Source organism: Calonectris borealis, chromosome 3 (genome assembly GCF_964195595.1).
Source record: "Calonectris borealis chromosome 3, bCalBor7.hap1.2, whole genome shotgun sequence".
NCBI classification, from domain to species: Eukaryota; Metazoa; Chordata; class Aves; order Procellariiformes; family Procellariidae; genus Calonectris; species Calonectris borealis.
This window is the reverse complement of record NC_134314.1, coordinates 73,807,965-73,828,398: the sequence shown is the minus strand read 5'-3', so window position 1 is coordinate 73,828,398 and position 20,434 is coordinate 73,807,965. Positions and strand designations below refer to the sequence as shown.

General features: G+C 41.9%; 1 protein-coding gene across 1 annotated transcript in view; it reads left to right on the top strand.

Annotated features, from left to right (window-relative positions):
• SASH1 (SAM and SH3 domain containing 1) overlaps positions 1 to 20,434 on the top strand; it is a 126,763-nt gene that overhangs the window by 7,474 nt on the left and 98,855 nt on the right. The window contains exon 2 of the mRNA XM_075146207.1: positions 17,128 to 17,256. Within this exon, the coding sequence (XP_075002308.1) occupies positions 17,128 to 17,256 (129 nt within the window). The remainder of the gene's footprint in view (positions 1 to 17,127; positions 17,257 to 20,434) is intronic.

The window sequence follows — 20,434 nt, the reverse complement described above, 5'->3', positions numbered from 1 at the left end:
GTAAACACACATTGAAGCTTACAAGCATGGTAATATAATTATCAGGAATATAAATACATCCTTTTCTGTTTCATTATTGTCACTGTATTTATGACGATATACAGTGCTTTTTGCTCTTTGGTAACAGCATACTAAAATTTTATATCACAGTGTTCTCCACCTTCAGTATATTCTCCATGTGTGGGAGTGTGTGTGTAAAGGAGATTAGGTAACTATTTAATACAACAATAAAAGGCAATACTTTGAAAGCTTTGCAGCAAGCATGACGAGAGTCAATAGATGGCAGTGAAAACAGTACCACGCTTGTTACAATACTAAATCGAGAGTAGATGAGCAATCTCTTGGTTGCGGGACGCTCCTAACCCTCTCGCTTGCAACTGAAGATGCTTTGTGCAGTGCTGATAGGTATGATGGAAACAAAAGATGAAGAAAAGAACAAAAGGTAAAGGGTCTGATTTCTGCCCTGTTTACATAAAAACTTCATGAGCCTAAGGCACAAAGTTTATTTATACGGGAGCTGTGTGTGGCCCATAGGTTTTCAACAAGAAAGGAAAAAGCAACTTTTGTCATTCCTTCGCAAGTTCAGATGAGTTGAGCCTCCTGGTCCTTTCAGTGCCAGCACCAAGTTGACCCTGCCGTGCAGAGCTCGCTCTCTGCTCGACTGTAACCCCAGTCTAACTCGGTGGAAGAAAAAGTGGATTTGAGAGCACTTATCATGAGAGCTCATTGCACCACGGTGGCACTGTTACAAGTTCTTTCAGTGAGTGTACATCCACAGCTGGAGCTTGGGTGAAACACGTGCTAGGGCTGATTGCATAGCATTACATTGCACTTCAGGAAAAAGGCATTTTAGGCTTTTAACGTATTTTGCTTGCCTGAATAATATCTTACCAGTCACAATATATACCTCTAGAAGTGATATGTCATTGCTATAGAATCTGTGTTTTTTATGCGCTTACAACTGGGGAGATGTTTGGATGTTTGTGTTCTGTCTATGTTGGTTATCTCCATTTATCTGTATCTGTTACAGTTCTGAAACACATTCATCCTCTTCGAATTTTGGGCTTGCAGTCTTCCAGCAGGAGCTTCCCTTGTATTCCAACTCAGCTGAAAGGGTTTTTTGCACCAGAAATTCTTGTGGAATCCTAGGGATGGAGTGCAAATTGAAGATACTTATTTTCTACTGCTAATTTGAAGCTCATCTCTTTTCACCATCCCTGTTAGACATATTTCATATTGTTATCAATATCACTGCATAGACTTAAACATAGCCTTCAATTATACAGAATATTCTTTAATACTTGGAGCTTTCAGTGGTTGGCCAGCTTAGTGCAGTAGCTGTGAAAGCTGATGATAAATGATTTGCATTTAAACTGAAACGTATACTCTGTGAGGATGAAAATAAGAAAAATCCTGTTTTATAGCAAAGTGTATTTGTATTCATACATAATATGTACCACAACTTGCAGGTTGTGATTTCCACTCCATTATTAGGCTGCTTTCCCACCTTAGAACTCATAAATAACCATTGTAAAATGGGAAAAGGTGGGGACAGACTGCACGTTGTATGTTAGTCGTGGTTTCTGTCTTCAAGTTTCCATCTTCAAGATGACTATATGCTTATGCTTCAAAAACTTGATGCTTCAGAGTGTGTTGTGGGAATATGTCATGTTTTATACAAAAGTGGGGGAGAACAGATTTCCACGTGCAACATTTAGCAGAGGACTAATAAAGATACTGTATTTCAAAACCAAAAAAACTGCTAAGGTGAGGAAATTTCTAGTTGAGCAAGCAATCAAAAGCTCTTGGTCAGCTGTCGCATTGGGGATACCACAAAATACAGCAGTTGATGGGCAGTGGAGCAGGGATGCTAGTGCCTGTGGCACTAAGCCATGTTGGCCAGTTTCTGACCTGTTCTTCGTTGGGTTTACATGATGCTTCATGTCAGACTGAGGACTAAGTAGGCTCAGAACAGGTATTTGCTTTTTGCTGTATCTCTGCCATATAAATGTTGGGGTTTTTTTTCAGCACGGCAAGCAGTGGGGGATCTGCACCACAGAAGCTGTTTGTGTTCCTGCTTTCCCTGAGGTCACTTGCGATTTGCCACTGATTTTGGTGGAAGTAAGAGCAGGCTGTGCGCAGGCTGCTTATATCGTGAAAATTGTTGACAGCAGAGGTAGCTCCAGGTACTGCAGCTCCAGGTACCACAGTAAAGGTACCGGCTGGAGACTGGTGTGGCTGCAATAGCAGGCATCTCTCTCTTCCCCCACTGGACGTGTTTCCTTAGGTCTGTCTCTTTTCATTTCACTGGAGAAAAAGGGCTGAGTAAAGGCAGATTTCCTGCTGGCGGGGCATGTTGTGAATCTTCGTACATGGCAAATTCTTTGGACGTTTTTCTCTGTGTTTTTACATACCATAGTTCTCTCAAGTTTCCCTGAGGTCGTGTTTTCCTTATAGAGGAAAATGGCAAATTCCCAGTGTCTCTTCTTAATTATCCAAATTTCTCTGTCAGTGTTCCAGCTTGTATGTGGAAGTTCACACCTTGCTTGCTGTGCACTGTACAATTAAAAATTGAAAGATGCATATTTTTCGTTACATTTTATTTTGTGATGATGTGTCCCGTTCATTGTTCAGAGAGGTTTGGGGGAAAGGTCTATTTTATTTCTTGTTTCATCAGTGGAGACTGCTCTGTTGTAGGTAGTGCAAAATGGTTGTCAGTCCTTAAAAATTCTGTTTTCCTTTTTAATTACAGCTACCTTTATTCTGAGCGTTTTGCAATGAAGCGTGAACTGAGGTCTAATCCTGTGTCATCCATCTCCACTGTGGTGGTGTGTTCTGTTGTGTACCGAATTGAAGGGATACTGGGACGTGTTGGCTCAGTGAGGTATATTGTTTCTTGCTCAGCCCAGATCCAGCAATGTATTGTTTAGATTTTGTATCCGGGAGTGAGTATATATGTGCAGATGGATAAACTTTGTAAAACCTAAGCTTTGCATGATAGCTATCTAAACTCAGGAAATCAACAGGGAACATAAGGTCAAGGACTTAATCAAAATATTGGCATGACGATGAAGAATAGCTTCATACTACATATGGTGTGTGTTCATGCATAAATGAGAAGGGAAAGAGATGCTTCTGCATATCCTTGTAACAGACCTAGTCATGATGAGTATCATTGGGTTTGGTCAGTGTGGAGGTTGAGTTCCTAGTTACCAAAATTGAGAGAAAAGAAAGAGGTAGGTGTTCTCAATGTTGCTTTTTCTCTCTGACGGAACGGTAGTTTGTTCAAGTAATCTTTGCCAAGTTACTTGTGGTTTTTAATCCTCGTCTCAAATATACTTAGAATACAAAAGATTGTACAAATTTTCATTTTTCGTTTGCCAAACCTAATTACAACTACTGCAAAATGCTTACAGATAGATAGTTATTTTGTAAACTGCCATGAAAAAGAGAGGGGAAGGGGGTAAAAAGGTACGTTAGCTCCTTTCTGGCCCTTCTGCCTTTATTAGGTAGATCTGTTGCTGTGTGGGTTTGAGCAGTTTAAAAAAAACATTTAAAAAAAAAGCAATGAGTTTTTTTTCTGCAGACTCATGCCTCTCTTAGGAAAATACCTCTCATATAAAGAGGAAACGGAGGATGACAAAGGATGGAGGTACAGTGACTCCGTATCAAGAATTGTTTTTCTGTGGCTAGAAAAGTGAAAAGAGTCGCAGCCGAGAAGTCCCTTGCAACTGTTAGGAAGAGGGATTTAGGAGGATCATGTGAAAGGAAGAATTGCCGCCTTCATGGCAGGAAATGGCTAGAGCACGCACCGGGACCTTGGCAGGGGAAGGTCAGACCGCAGGCTGGCTTTGGGGAGGCCCAGAGGAGGTGGCCGAATGGTGTGGACGGGCTGGGAGCACATGGGAAGAAAATAATGGAGATCTAAGCCTCCTTCGGAAATGACAGGGCTCACTTTAGGCACTGAGTAGGGATATCAGAGGGCAAAGTAAGCCTTTGTGTCTCGTTGGTTGCACCTTGTTTTGTTTTTGCTTAAAGACAAATACAGACTATAGGTGGGTAACTGTTGATGTGCATATGAGTCATGGGAAAGTATGCCATTCAGGTATTGCCAGTAGATGCTTCGAAGGGGTAATTTGTAGCAGAGGGCTGGTTAGCTAAAACAGGCTGAGGATGAAAGTGCGATTTACTGTTTTGCTAGAGACAGTCTGATGCCCTGACTCCCCGTTCACAGGTAACTCGTTCTGAACCAGCCTTTGCGTTTCGGGTTGTACCTCTCAAGCTTTGAAGAGATCTCCACATCTGAAAACGTGATTCTCCTTTCTCCTTGAGAGAGTCATGTAGTAAAATCTTTGTTTCCCTTCAAGTCCTGATTCTTTATGCATGAGGCAGCTTTTTTACTGTACATCCTTTGATTTGAAACCGATAATAGTGCATACTGTGAAAAATGGTGTAACATCTTCCTTTTGCTCAGGGAGCTCCCTGCTGTTTTTGTGGTTCTTCAGATGTGTCCTGGTACGTAGGTTGTCCTGCTGCTCTTGCAGGTTCGTGTTTTGATGTTTCCTGAGACTGCAGTCTCTTCTTTCATCTCACAAGCAGAGTTTGTGAGGAAACTCCTTCCATCTGAGACTTTCTTCTCATGTTACAGTCACTTTTACAGCTAGGTGAGATGTTTGTCTATGGCATGACAGCTCTCCTGACAAATGGTTGGTTAGCGGGATGCTCTCCTTTTGATGTTCAAGTTGCTATGCATAGAGAAGTTGCTCAAGTGAGAACTTAGCTTACCCTCCAAGTCCAAGTGTCTTTATCTACAGTTGTTGTCTTTTGACCTGTGGTTCAGGGCCTTGGGTCGGTCAGAACCAGCTCCTGGGTTTTGTAGAGACACACAATTTTTTGTGAGCTGTGTTGACACTGGGGTTCTGCCAGCTTCTGCTTTTTATGATCTCTTTAGCTCTGTGGGGCTCTTCAAATTGTTTCATGCTTCAGTTCGAGGTGCATCTCTCTGATGTGCAACACTTGAGTAATGCATTCAGTCTCCAGTAAAAGCAACATCTATTATCAGCGGGCAGAGCCACTGGACTGGTGGCACCCATGGGCTTAAGCGCTTCCTTGGAACAAGCACATAGCATCCGGCTTATTGGGGAGCTCCTGTAAGTAATAAATTGCATGTTGCCCCTTCAGAGAAATACGTGCTTGAAACACCTGGGAGATACAGCAACCACACAGTTATTCAAGCCCAGACTCTGTAGGATTTGCTCTGTAGGTAAGCAGAAATATTTCTCTTTTATTTGGGTAAGAGGCCTATTTAGCCTAATTAGAAAGCACTTTGGCAATGATGAAGCAATATGAGCACACAGGAACGCAAAAAGCCCATCTTCACTGTACACAGATAAAGAGAAATGAGCAAATAAAAGGCGAGATCCCAGAGTAGAAAGGATTATAAACTGGCAAGAGATAGAGTTCTTATTGCTAGGTTGATATCCCTAATTGATATAAACATGAAGCCCTGTGCAGTCTGTGGTAGTTAAAAGATACGCATCTAAATAATATTTAAATAGATTCTTGCATTTTTAAGACCCACTAGAGTGTAATTGTATTCAGCTTAATTAAATGAACAGAAACCCCCTGATAACTGTGCATTACTACTCCTAAATAAAACACTCTCCAAAGAGACTTCAAGATGCTTAGTTAAGGCGCTAAAAAAAACCTGAGCCCAGCGCCATGAAGTTTTGCACGAGCAGCTTTATTTTTAGTTCATCTGTATGCTACCTGCAGTGGTTGAGAGTGGGTGTTAATAGTGCCGTACCTCTGCTAGAGGTTTCACTGAAGTGCTTCAGGGCAGAGTCAGTCTTTCTGGTTTTACATTGTTTGTTTGAATGCGGGGTGTCTATTTAAGCTAGCTTATTAACGCCACCAAAGACTGGGAACCCCTCTGCGCCTGTGCCAGCGGTGGGCACCCGGTCCCTGCAGAAGCGAGGGTTTGCGGGGCAAGCACGGGCAGGCTGGACGGGCGGCCTCGGTGTGGGGGGGCCTGGGCCCAGCTTGCTTGTGGGAGCTGCAGGAAACCATTTCTTCTGCTGCTAAGATTACATGGAGAAACATGGATTGCTGCCATGCTCAATTACAGTTGCTTCCTTTCCTGGTAAAAGACGGCCCGTCAGGAAGCGGTAGGAGTGAAGGCGATCTTAGTCCCTGGGTACGCAGAAGTGTTGGGTGTATCCTCCAAGGCTGCAAGCTGCTGAATTTCTAGCAGGAAAAAAGTAGAATAGCAGAGTTTGAGAAAGCAGTTTAAACATTGACATTCTGGTTTTCCATAGCTGACAGCTGTAAATCAAGGGCTGTGTCTCTGGGCGCACAGTATCCCATACCGCTGTGCAGAGCAACCAGGATAACTAATTTCCATATCTATTCCCAAAACAGAGGAGAGACCCTATTGCACCTTGGTGTGCAGAACAATATTTTTTCATGCTTTGTAAAACTGGATTTTGGGGTGAAGGCAAATACTCCAAGATTCCCTTTCCCCCTTTCCAAAGCCTTCACATGGATAGCAGGAGAATGCCTGTCTCTTGGAAGTAAGCCTCTTAAATGGCACACGGAGGAATAAGTAATTGTGCTTACTGTCACACCCAACTTCGTAACAGCGTAGTAGCATGTCTAAATGTCGGGATGCTCATTGCTGAGCTGGGTGCTGCATGAATAAAGGTGCAGTGCTGCCCCATAGCTCTCGCCACGTAAGTGCAGATGAGGCGATCAGCTCGTCCAGCCAGAAGAAACCTGGGGCGACTGCATTCCCCACCGGACTTTCCTGGGCACTGGCTGTGCTCTCTCCTCTGCTCTCCGGTAATTGTAGCTGGGGGGAAGGTCCCAGTGTACGATTCAGCTGCTGAGGTGGTGAGAAATTAGGGAAGGCATGGAGGGCTCTCCTCCTTCATTAGGGCATCCCCAAAGCCAGTACCACCGGGTTCCAGTGGGTGGGGGTAGCTGCGGTCCTTAGGGAGGGCCAGGCAGGAGACCTGTTCAGGATCTCAGGCCTGGCTCTCGAAAAGGGTGGGGAGGAAAACCCCAAACCCAGAGAAGTAGAAACAAAGAGGCGAGAGGAGCACAGTGGTATGCTGAAGAAGCAAGGGAAAGGGGCAGGGGGAACAGGGAAAGAAGGGTAAGAAGTTTATTGGAGTGAACTTTCCTTTTTCTGGGCAAGGTATGTCCTGCTCGTGCCAAACTGTCCTGGTGAAAAGCATAGCAAAGTTTAAGAATAAGGTGGTTATTCTTACTACCGTGACGCTTGGACAAATATATGAGTAGAGAGGAACAAAGGTCAGAGCGGGTACTTGACACTGTTGGTTTTTATACAGCACCTAGCACAAGGCAGAATGAAATACCATTTCTTCCACAAAGAAATTACAGATTGTAAGAGCTTCTTCGTGTCAGGGGAAAAAAGAAAAATAAACGCTTCATAGGCCAAAAGAAATTTAGTGCATTTTATTTGGAGAAACTATTTAGGGACCACCAAATTGGATAAAGAATTATTTAACTAAAGAAGCAATTGTTTTGCCTTTGGTAGTGTGGTGACAATTATGTGTATGCCCCTTACGCATAGACTTGTTAGGAGCCTCTGTATATTGCGTCTCCAGCAAGAATTAACTTGCGCAGTAGATATTTAGGGTATAGGGTGCTATAAAGGTTTTATTGCCATGTGTTGATGCAATAGAAATCCACAAATCCAAAGTTTAGTAAGTGCTTTCCTTACTGTTTTATGATGTTGACAAAGTACTCCGTTTAAAGGATAAAAAGATTAGGTTAGAATAAAATCCCATATAGGAACAGAATATTAGTGTATCAGTAGATGGTACTAATATTTTGGATATCGTTGATATATGGAGGTTGACTTACAGACAAATAGAGTTGCAAAAACAGTAGAAAAATAATTGCCTATTCCTAAAATAAAATCACCCTTTGAATGCTTCTCAGGGTACTCCTAAGAGTATGTTCATAGTGAAACCCTTATTTCACAGTAGTTTCTGACTTTTTTTTCCTCAGTTGAAAATGAAACCAGAATTTCATACAGCGGAATCATTGTTAAAGAGGATTTCAGTGCCTTTTGGTTCATTGACTTAGATTAGTGCATTTTATTGTTTTATTGTGTTTCACCAATACATCCATCTATGAGGGAATGCCCCTTAGTGCTTACTGGTATAAAGTAGAAATCAGTTTTGACTATGCTTTTTGTAGTAAAACTTGGACATAAACATGACCAAAGTTTGCGTTCTCTGAGTCTACCATGCAACTTTAGCACCTTGGGAAATACTGTAAACCACACTTGCTGAGCTTACGCAGTTGTCCTGAGATACTGTTGTCTTCTCAGGTTTTTTTGTCTTTAAATATCCAAATTGTTTTTTTTTCTTTACATGTTGTCTGTTTGTTTTTTTCAGGCTACTGTTTTAATGAGTTGCTCACACCTCAGTTATGTAGACCCAAACAGTCACAGAAGATTTTTTTTGTCATATTGTGTTACTACTATATATAAAGAAAATATATGAATTTTAATGAGACCTCTGTCACTATTGCGGTCGATATTGCCAGCTCACTGAGATAAAGATTTATTTTATCATCTGCTTAAGATGTCTGGCTTTTGCATATCTATTTCATTAGACTCTAACTTAACTCAAACAGGAAGCCACCTCATAACGTATGCTAAACTTCCTGATTCTGAAACAAGAAATTCATCTCTATCTCCTTAATGGTGCTTTAATCACATATATGTTCATTTCTTAATTCTTGCCATTCTCCTGTTTGCCATTTGTTTCTGCTCCAAGTGTCAGGACAGAAGCCCACTGCAGCTGGTGTGCACGAAGAGACACATTCCCACTCAACTTGAGAAAAAGTCTCAGAAAACGCAGTGTGCAAAAGGAGGAGGTGGCGAGAGCAAGGGGGACAAAACTAATGAGAGGTGATGTCAGGTGCAGTTATTACATGGCTTAAGGAGTTGTTAATTTACTCTGCTTTACAAGCTGGCTATGATAACCTGTGCCTGACTGCTGACCAGCCTGGTGGGTAGTGTGGCCTGGCAGGTATCAGAGCAGACGAGTTTTGAGTTACATTTTGATGAGCTCGGTGCAGATCACCTCGGGGAAAGGAGGATAGAAGATAATATACTGTTATTAGGGAAGCTGGACATTAAGGGTGCTTTGAACTAACTTTTCATGAATAAAATTTGCATGTAATCTTGTCTGTCAAGATAATGAGCATGTGAAAGAGCTGGTTCTACTTGTGATAAATACCCACTTTTTAAGTATGTTGGAATGTTCATTTGCATAGATACAACTTTTTCGTTAGCATGCATATATACATATATATATACACACACACACATTTTTGTTTTTTACATAGAGGACTTCCTTGTTTGCATGCCAGAGAGAGGGATCGCAGTAGTGTGTTTCAAATTGATTTTAATTTACAAAGGGAAAAACATAAATCACATTCGGAATGCTTTTCCAGAGATGCTTTGTTACACCTTCTTGACAAAGACTTCAGGGCTTTACAGTGAAAAGTGAGGGGGGGAAAAAGTGATGGTGCTGATGTTGAGGGAAGCACATTATTTGCAGAATTTTGAAAAGGGGAAGAGTTTGTTTTGATGTAAAGATAGGGTAAGGTTTCATATATATTAGAAAAAGGTTACACAGCTGTGTGATTTAATACAAAGTTTCTGGGTCTAGAGTGGCTGCTCTGAACTCAGTGAGCTGTATTAGTTATTTCAGATAACTGCTGCAAAAGCTTTTATATCAAACTGTACCATTGTGCATTCTGCTTATTGTACAGAATCTAGAACTGTTTTAACCATACTGCAGAGAGCTTGACACAGTTTTATTAGATCTATTTTTGTAACTCTGTCTGTAAAGTCGCATAGCTTAATGACTCAACCCTCAGATGCCATAAAATTAATGGAAAGTCTTCCATCTGTATGTTCTCTTTGTTCTCGCGGTGTCCAGCTATAGAGAGGTCAAGGGAACCACGACAACCCTTCAGCATCCTCTAAAATAGCTGTTCTCAATATAAAAATGTCATGACTTCTACACTGAGTATTTTATGCCTTCCCCTGAATATCAAGGCAAGCGCTGGGCTGCCTGGCCTCATGCTTCTGTCTCATTCACATTTCTGACCCCGCTGACTGTCAAGACAGACTTTGAACCTGTCACTTCATGGATAGTGGAATTGTTACTTCTGCTGAATGGAAGATTGTCCTTTCCAAGCCCTAGGAAAAGAAGGGAACGTTTCTCTAGCAGCTTGTTGGGTTTATTTTTAGTGGCAACCATTCTGAAGCTAAGCCAGAAGGCAAAATATGAGCTTTATTCCTGGCAGAAATACATTGCTAGCAAGGGACAGGTAAGAAGGTTAGAAATGTGTAACAGATAAAATTATTGTGAAGTTCCGCAGGTTTTCCTATGGATGGCTGTCCTCATTGTGCGAGTCTGTATTACTGTAGCAAATTGAGATGTGGGCCCTAGCCAGAGAGGTACACACAGATTTAACTCTTCTGTTTTGAAAAGGTTTGGATCTAATTTAAATCTGCCTCCTTAGAAAGAACTGTGGAGGAACGTGAAGTACAGTGTCTCTCTCAGATTAATCACCTGAAGCCTGAATTCATGTATTAGTATATTTTGCAGTGCAGGAAGGTAGGCTGCCAGTCCGAGGTTGCCTAGGGAAGGATGCACCAGTTTCGCGAGCTTCTGTGAGCCTGCATTAGGAAAAAGATCTAAAAAGGACTGGTATCTTATTCAAACTTGTCCCATGAAAATCTGAGCATCCCTTGCTTTCTAGGTAAGCTAGTTCTGCTTAACTTTAAACATCTCGTAGGATGTGTGCTATGTAGATGAAGTCCTGTTGAAAACAGTGTGTTTATTAGGCGTAAACATATTTCCCTTCAGCAGATGTTCTCATTTCACCACTTTTCTGGTCTCTCCTCCCTCTTACCCCTTCCCCTCCCCAAACAAGCCTGTTTGCTCTGGCCCACATTCTGGCTTTCATTTATGTACTTCTTACAGCTAGCCAAACCAAAGGTATTACTGAAATGCAGGGTCGTGTTCCACAAATTTTTGGTAGGCGTCCCTCCTAACATCCAACTGCCAGAAATAAGCTGCTAGTGTTTACAGTGACTCTCCGCACAGTAGTCCTCTGTTTCAGGCACGGAAATGGATCTTTTTTCTGCTCTTGGGCTGTGAAGGTCAAAACCATGCCTTTGCCAGGGCATGATTGCAAGGCTTTGTGAAAGCGCATCTTCCCTTCGTTTCTGCCCTTTCCATGTACATTTATACTTTAATAGGAAAAAATCAGATTTTTTTTTTTTTTCCCCTCCCAGTTTCTGACTTGTTCCTAACCTCCCAGTTTATGCAAGTGCTGTGGCCATAGCTGGAGTGGCTTTTAAGTTATGAACTTGTATAGCTGCATTGTGTGCTGTAATCTACATTGCTATGTGCAGATGGAGACCCATCTGTCTTGCTGACCAAATGGGCTTGTAGTGTGCACATCTTTTTTTACACTTCTGAGATTCATGCAGTTAAATGAATTTCACCCAGTGACTTGGAGAGTGAGCACATATATCTGCTAATCAAGTCCTCTTTCCTGACATTCCTAACATCTGCTGGATTAGGAGGAGGATATGCTGGAATATGCAGTTTTACAATACATTTTTCAGAATCTGAGGTAGAAAAGTACACACTCGAATAGTTGTATTTTATGTAGCTTTTTCTAAAACTCTTATTCTGCATGGAAATTTATGCAGAAAGTATGTATGCTGTGCCAGTGCCTAGCGTTTAGGTCCATATGCAGGTTCAGGAGATGTATACGTTACTTAGCAAAGTCCATTATTCCTCCTTAGCTTAGTGTTTTTATTTTATTACTATTATTAAAATATGAATGTATTTTTACTTAATTTTATTGCCAACAGAGCTCTCTGACAAAACATTTTTCTCCTTTATACTTTCAGATGTCAAATACAAAGGATTCTGCCTGCACGTTAAACTAACTGATGTGCAGTGACCGATAAATCCTAACTTTATAATAAGTGTCAAATCGTTCCAACTTTTCTTTGTAGTCACTCCATTAACAGGAATCCCGACGGATTCCTTTGGTATTCACATGCATATCAGAACTAATTCTGTGGGAATTCCAGGGCAATTCATCATTTACTCTGTGTTTTATGATGCCAAAAAATTTTGCATGCATACATTATAAGATGGAAATTTAGGAACATATTTGACAACTGAAAATAGAAATCTGAGATAACTTCTGTTTTCATTAGAATATTTTATTAAATCTTCATTTTAGGTTTAACCCTTTAAAACTAGTGGGTTGTTTACTTTCCTGGCTATCAGACTATTTTATGGAAAGGTCTCAGGCAGTAGTGAAGTCTTAGGAGAAACGTGTTGTAACTTTTTATGAATAAATTAAAGCATTTCAGGAATGGTATTTCTGCTCAATATTTGTGTTCTTACGAATTTTTTCCACCAGAGAAGATCTGTGGGATTACATAGCTGGAACATTGCAGTTTGTATGGCAATAAACACAACTGGTGCAAAGCAGTCTTCATGGTAGGGCTTCGGTTAACTGTTTTATGAGGTCTTGGTTTTAAAAATATTACTGACCTAGAGCAGTTAAGAGCACATCAGTGGCTAATGAATTACAGATAGATCAGTAAGAATAAATTTGAAAGCTGTGTCTTTTTCCATTGCTCACATAAGCCGTTTCAAATATGGGACCCGTCTACATCAAAATGGGACATAGTGACACATAACTGAAGGCTTACTATAAATTGCATTGTCTTACTATTTTTGATATCAAATAGCTGTATGCTTTTTCCTACCTGTGAAACTAAAATGGCGGTCCACGTCTGTTTAGACCCTGTTGTATTAGTATTGGAATCAGGATCAATGTAGGGCTATTAATAAGGAAGAAGAGGAATGAACAAACTGATGGGTTTAGACTTATTTCTATTATCTTAAAAATCCTCTAGGTTTTGGCTTGCATATGAAAGCAAGAAAGTAAAAGGAACTTGTGAAAATTAACATTGGCTTTTATTCTTTATGCATCAGAGTGAAATATTTTGAAAATATTATTACTTGTGAATGCTTTTATTGTTCTATTTTATTAACAACGCTAGGGGATTTTTTTTTAAAAACATTTCGGACAATTCCTTTGACTCTGTGCTTTGTAAGGGAATGAATGACTTCTCAAGCTGGAGCTAAAGTTTTGCATATGAATATTTTTAAAATAGTTAACTTGAAAACAAAAGAGAAATACAAAGCCCACTGGTGGTGATTTTGTGTGAGACAGTTTAGAACTGTTTGGAGAAGTTGGGGGGTCAATTTAATGAATGGACAGACAAAATGCCACAGTTCAAAATTCATCTTGTGGTTAGTTGTACTTCTGGTTTGATGATATCTAAAGTAGGTCCTCTTGGCCATTATCAGTGCAGCAGAAAAATGAAGCATCTTCTCTTTTTTAGTTTTGCCATGTTTTTAATAGTTCTTGAAGAATAAAGGAGAATGATGGAGATAACTATTTGTAGGGGTAAAATTTGAGGTAATACAAGTCAGATCTACAATCCTTTGTTAAGCTATGACCTAATTTCCGTATATGTAACATGGGTGTGAAATACTTGCTGTCTTTGGCTTGGGTTGATTTGTGTATCTGTTTCTTTTTCAACAAAAGCTATGCTTTCTGGATATCCACATGCATAAACTCTGAAGCTCTTTGCCACAGAGACAAATGATTCAGTCGTCATCTTTCACTACAAGTTTCTGGCAAGCTGAGATGTAAATGCAAATGTTTGTATTTTTGTTCTCATTTTTCAAAGTTTGAGACATTAAACCCCAAAGCTGTCTGCATCTAGTTAGGCGGGTGCTTGCTGCTGTTGCGGAACCGCTAATTTGTAAAGCTAGCCGCCCTTGGTCTGGTAACCCAGCAAAAGCAGGGTTGCAATGAGTATGTGTTTCAGTTATCAATTCTCATCTCTAAGATCTTGTGGTATTTCTGTTCCTTCATCTTTTTTTCGGGTGTTAAGCTTGCTTTCACACAAAGGACTGGTCTTCCCTGGAGAGCTGGCATGAGCTGTGTTTGGAGCATAGCCCCTAATTTGAGTCCCAAGCATTGACAACAATCCCTTCTGTCAGTCAGTCAGGCTGGTGCCTGCAGCTTAACTTCTCTGGACATTGAGGCACTGGCAGACTGGGTCGCTTGTGAATAGGCCTTTCTTTGCAGCCATGTGCTCACTGGCGGTGGGGCCACCCGTGTTCTGCGGGCTTTAATTGGGGTGCTGCAATTGAGCTAATTTTGCTCTAGGGACAGTCACAAGCCTTCAGCCTTGTAGAGACCACCTTTAAAAAAAGCGCAGTGAACTGCACGCCAACGTAAGTGTAAAATGAGCACTTGCTCAGCTTGGTTTGATCCGTTGTGCGGTGCCATTGCTGTCCCGTGAGCGGCCCGTGACCACGGACCTGAGGAGCGCGGGTGTGGGAAGGTGCGTGGAGGAGTGCTGGAGCGTGCTGCGATCCTCACCTCAGCTCCACCCGGCTCTCGGCTAAGCTGAGGTTCACATGATATGTTTGGATTTGGAGTATATCACTCAGTTTCAGAGTCATGACTTTACCTTCACAAGTTACACCTATTTCCGAGCAGGTTTACTACGTGAAATGTAACGGTTTCCAGAATTGAGAGGAGACGGGCTGATAAAGTAAATAGGCAGATTTCGTATTGTTCCAATAAAATGATGGTTTCCCGTCTCGCCCTTCTATCATTACTGTTTCCAGCTCCTATACTCATAACTGGCAAAGCTTATCAAGGAATAAACAGACTCTGTCTGGGGAAGACAGTCCAAAGTGGGAATTTTCGGTTACCCTTGGAGTGGGATGTTTGTTAGGATGGAGTGGCTGGGATTCAGATGTCGCGTCGTCTCTTTGGAAATCATACAGTTTTTCTTATTGCCTGCAACAGCGAGCAGATGTTGAAGGTTGAGTTTTGGGGTTGCTTTTTCTCTTTGGTGTTTGTTTTCCTCCCCAGCGCTGCGGCACTGGTGTGCATCCCCACTGAGTGCGCAAACCTTGTGAAAGCGGCTTGTTGCGTGCATGGGATCAGCAAGCACGCCCTCAGCCGCTGGAGGGGTGTCCAGCTGCGCAGGCAGATGTATGGAGCTTGTGGCACAGGTGGAGAGTCAAAGTTTCTTCCCCAGCTTGTTGGGAAGTGATGGATGGCAAGGAGGTGGCTGGAGGAAGATGTATGCTCGCTGCCCGCTGAGAGGGTAGTACTGCTGCTCCAGTAGAAAGGCAGGGTAGCACTGTCGCGCTCTCAAAGACGCCGTTGTTTTGTCCTTGTAAACTACACGCTTGCTTAGTGGTGTGGAAAGTTGTTTGTCCAAAGCTCTGGAAAGCCTGAAGTTCCCAGAAGTGTATTTGCACTAAGGAACCTGATCTTTTAACGTTTGAAACATCTCCCATTTGAGATCTTCGGCAGGTTGAGAGATAGGAAATACAGTAGAAAATACATAGGTATGTATAGAGGAGGGTCTGTGTATAGATATATATATTTAGTGCAGTTATTTTGCTTCTGCTGCTCCAACAAGTGATATGGAGGTTGTTTTCCACCTGTACTGTACCCAGTAGTTTTAAGAAACTGCAAGCTGTTCCGAATTTTGGGAATGTGAGCTCTACAAAACTTCCTGGGGGAATTTGAGATGCCTGTTGCGCATGTGGAATTGCACTTAAAAAAGTAGAGAGTGTATTTCACAGAGTCTGAGGTTTAATAGGCTTTCACTTTGATTTAAACTGGAATGTTTTTTCCAATTCTCTGGAAGTGATACTTCATTAAAACAGGTCTGAGACCAGGACCACATACTTATTTCCAAATGGCAACAGCTTCAGTAAGGTGTGGTTTCTAACTAAAAGATTTCCTCCTAGCTCATACGCTAAAAGTCTGCATTGCAACTTATGTATACTGTTAGCATAATTATTTTTAAACGATTTATCAATTGCTTAGTTTTTTCTTAATATTCAAGACATAATTTTATATTTATATCGTTGCATCTATTAACAGCAACGATGAAATAACACTCTGCAGTGTATTCTTGTCCTTCTCTCAGAATACGCACAAAGTGTAGATTGTTACCTTTTAAAGAATGTATACAATAACATATATGCTCTGTCATAAATTAGAGAAATAGAGAAACAAAATTACTCTGTCCCGTCTTTTGGACCTATTTTAAGTGTGTGCATATTGTACCAAAAAAATTGTTAATTCACCCTGCCCACCCCCTCGCCCAGCCCTCTATGGCATACATATCTGAAGTTTAGAAGGATTTCTCATGCCACTTAAAATCCAGCCTGTTTTTTGGTTTGGTTTGGTTTTTTTTTTTTCCTTATTTATCCATTATTCAGAAAGTATGAATTTTGACTGTAATTAACAGATGATTACAATTAGATTCCTGTCTATAGCCATTTTATTAACAGGGTAGCAATCCTGCCTAGCAAAGCAGACATTTGGGACTGAGCAAACCATGTTTCCACCTCCAGTATATCTTAAAAGACCAACTGGCAGAGTGTCTTTGTGGGTGGCATAAACTTGCCTGTTAAAGTCATTTGGCTGGAATTGTTTGCAGTCCAGCTGATTGTGCTTGTAAGCAAGAAGTTTAATGTTTTAAATTGCTGTTAGTCATTGTCAAAGAAAGCAGGGCTACTCCCAAGTAAATAAGGTCAGTGAAACGTATGTAATGACTGGTTATTGGATGAGTGGGCAGCTGCTTGGGAGGACCAGGTGGAATATGAATATATGTGGGTGGGAGGGAATTGAGGCAGATAGTGCCTGGGGATATATTGTTCGTCTGTTGTGCGCTGCTGTCCCTGCCTTCTCTCTCTGTATAGGAATTAGCAAGGACCCACCTGTTTCTGAAGAGCTACTGTGTTACTGCAGTTCCCAACTGTTCTTGCATGCTCGGAGCTAAGGATTAAGAGGATGACCCGAGAGCTGTGTGCTGGACACGCGGCAGGGAGAGGGTCTCCCTCAGAGTTGTGGTGTTACCTTTAAATTAGAATTTTAAAATTGATTAAAGTCTTTTCTTTTTCTTTTTCTTTGTCTCCACCATAGGATGGGTCACTGGGAAATATTGATGACCTGGCACAGCAGTATGCAGACTACTATAACACCTGCTTCACAGATGTGTGTGAGAGGATGGAAGAGCTGCGCAAACGGAGGGTTTCCCAAGACCTTGATATGGTACGTAGAGAAGTTATGACTTTATTAACAAATGATTGCTCTTCAGGCGCCAGATGAAGAATCGATATTTCAGCTTGAAGAGTTCTACCCAGGGAAATAACTATATGCAATTGTGTTCATGTGCACAAACATTTCAGCCAACTCAATTGAACGCTTGGAAATTAGCAGGATTAGTTTTTCTAGGTATTTGTTACGATTCATCAAGCCTTTGAGTCTGCATTTCATAGTTCTTCTTTAATTAGAGTACTTTTTGCTTGTGCACATTTGCTTGCAAACCTCAACTTTTGGAGGCAAGATAGTATCTGATGAAAGCATCGTTTCCTTGCTTCAAGATGCTCCCAGTGTGAGCACAACAAAACTGTGTGCTGTTTTTCAATTGCAACTGTTAAAGTTAAGCTTCTCAGAACTCCAAGGTGCAAATACTGGTTTCAGGCTCCCAGATGTAAGCAATCTTCAATTTTGTGAACCCTTTTCCATTATTACACATTACAGAACTTGTAGCGGGGGACATTGAGTCACCGAGTCCTTCAGGCTGGAAGGGACCTCAGGAGGTTTCTAATCCAAACTTCGGCTCAAAGCAGTGTCAACGCAGAATTCAAGCCAAGTTGCTCAGGGCTTTATCTGATAGGGTTTGAAAGGGCTTTATCTGATAGGGTAAGGATGGAAGCTTTGCAGCCTCTCTGAGCAACCTGTTGTACTGCTTCACTGTCTTCATAGTGAACTTTTCTTCTTTCCTGGTATTCTATGAGATACCCCCATGGCAATTTATACCTGTTGTCTCTCATTCTCATGCCATGCACCACTGTGAAGAACCAGGCTCTATCTTTTAGATAACCTCCCTACAGGTACCAGCAGGCTGCCAGTAGGTCTCCTCAAAGCTGTCTTTTCTTCAGGCTGATTCTCCCAGCTCTTCTGCAGGGCAAGGGCTCAAGTCCTTGAGCACCTTGGTGGCCCTCCCCCGGACTTATTCAAGTTTATCAATGCCTGCCTAGCATGCAGGACTGCAGAGCCAGAGGTGGTGGTCCAAGCATGGCCTGACAGGTGCCAGGGAAAGGGGAAGAACTGCTTCCCTTGATCTCCTGGCTACACTGCTGTTGACACGGTGTGGGATGCTGCTGGCTGTCATGGCTGCCCGGGCGTGCTGCTGGCTGGTGCTAAGCCTACTGTCCCCCAGGCCTTTTCTGCAGAGTAGGCTGGCCCAGGCAGTCAGTCCCCAGCCTGTGCCAGTGCACAGGCTCGCTCCTCCTCAGGAGCAGGACTTTGCATTTGTCCAAGTTGAATTTCATGAGGTTCCTGCCAGGAATGGCAGCCCTGCCCTCAAGCATATTGACTGCAGCCCAAGGTGGGCATCATCCGTTACCTTGATGGGGTGCTCTCTATTTCCTCCTCAGGTATCTGACAGGATAGGCCTCTGCGCTACTCTGCTTGTAACTGGCCTCCAGGGACGGCAGATTATTTTTCAGCCATTCAGTTGTGTAGACTCCCTGGGGAGTCCCACTTAGCCAAAACTAATCTATATGCAGGTCATCTCCTCATTTTTGTTAGGTTTAAGAAGGAACCTTTAAGGAGGCCTATCACAAAAACATCACATGTTTTCACTTGTTGGACAATTTCCTTACTGTCCTGTAGCATTAGTAAATGTTTGTCACTACTTAGGGTATGTATGTATGTATTGCTGATTGCTGTGCTTTTTTCATTGTAAACTTCTTTGTTAGTTCTCATAACGTTCATAAAGATCATCTGTGACAGAGAAAAAAGCTTTTAAGTCTGCTTTGTTAGGTCTTCAGTGTTAAGTTTGTGTTTCCCAACAGTATCATATGTTTTTACATACAAACTTACAGATATTTCCTTCAAGTCTTGTCTCATGGAAAACGTGTTACTAAAGGAATTATTTTTTTGTCACTTATGGTTTTGCTGTGGTGGTAACTTTTGTATGACACATACAGAAATGCATAACCAAAGTATGGTTAATACCTCTACTGAGGCACAGCGCTGTGGCAGAGCCAGCATGGGATCTGATCACAGTTCTGCAGTTCCTCTACAAGATCAAATCCTTTAAGACAAATTCAGGAGCTGAAGTTGTGTAATTGTGTCTTCTACCTTTGCTTCCCCAGATCCTACCACTGACTAGCAGCAGGGAGTGGTTTGTGTCCTTTCTTTAGCAGCTATACCTGATGGCATAGATTACTTAAGGCTACTTACTTTCTTCTTGGGACTCCAATTTAGCAACTGAGAGGCTTCCAGAGCTTGTACAGGCTACAAACTTCAGTTACACAATGAAGGGCTGCAGGATCAAGGCAGAGAGAGTCATCTCCTCTGCCCCACTGAAGTTTGCTAGTTCCTTCTTTATTTTTAAATGAAAAAAAAAATCAAATGTATTTTGCAGACCTATTGCTGCCAAAAAGTTCCAAGTGTTAAACAAAAGGTCATTGCAGGAAATCCCTTTGTAGACAGACCTTTGAGGCTTCTGTGCAAAGAAGCTGATGGCACAGAATCGTGATTCTTGTGAAAACCTCTACGCTTGGCATACCTGGTATTCTGGGTAGCTGTTGGCAGCAATGAAACCCCCTTCCCTGGTGCTCTTGGAAGGCAGCTCCTGTGCTGGGTAATGAAGCATGCCTTATGGCAGGAGAGGACTCCCTTCCATTTAGACAGATGGGCCTAATTTGGCTCCCTTCACTTCTGAAGCTGCAGAAGCCAGGCTGGGGAAAGCCATGTGAGCTTAATTAACTCACATCAAAAGTGCAGAGCTTCACGCTGGTTTAAATAGATGTGAGCTAACCCAAGACAGACCAGCGAGTAATTCACTAGTTCATTCTGCTCAAGAGAAGCTATAGGCAGAGAAAGTGGCTGTGTGAAAAGACATCCCGGAGATTGCTCTTCAGTGGCTCTTATATTGAGTTTGCTCACTCTAGTAGTCCAGTGATGACTTGTTGAACTATTAGGTCAGAGAGAAGATATTGCAATTGAAAATGAAATTAGTGCTCAATTTTTGCTACGTCCGTCACTACTATAATACAGTTTCTGGACATCAGATAGCCATTCTGCTGATAACACATGAGACTATAGATATTAGCTCACTTCCACAACAACAGCATCCAAACAGCGCTGACTGCAGCTGAAACTTGCTCGCATCAATATGTAGGCAGGCTTGACTTTGGGAGCGGGAAATGGCCAT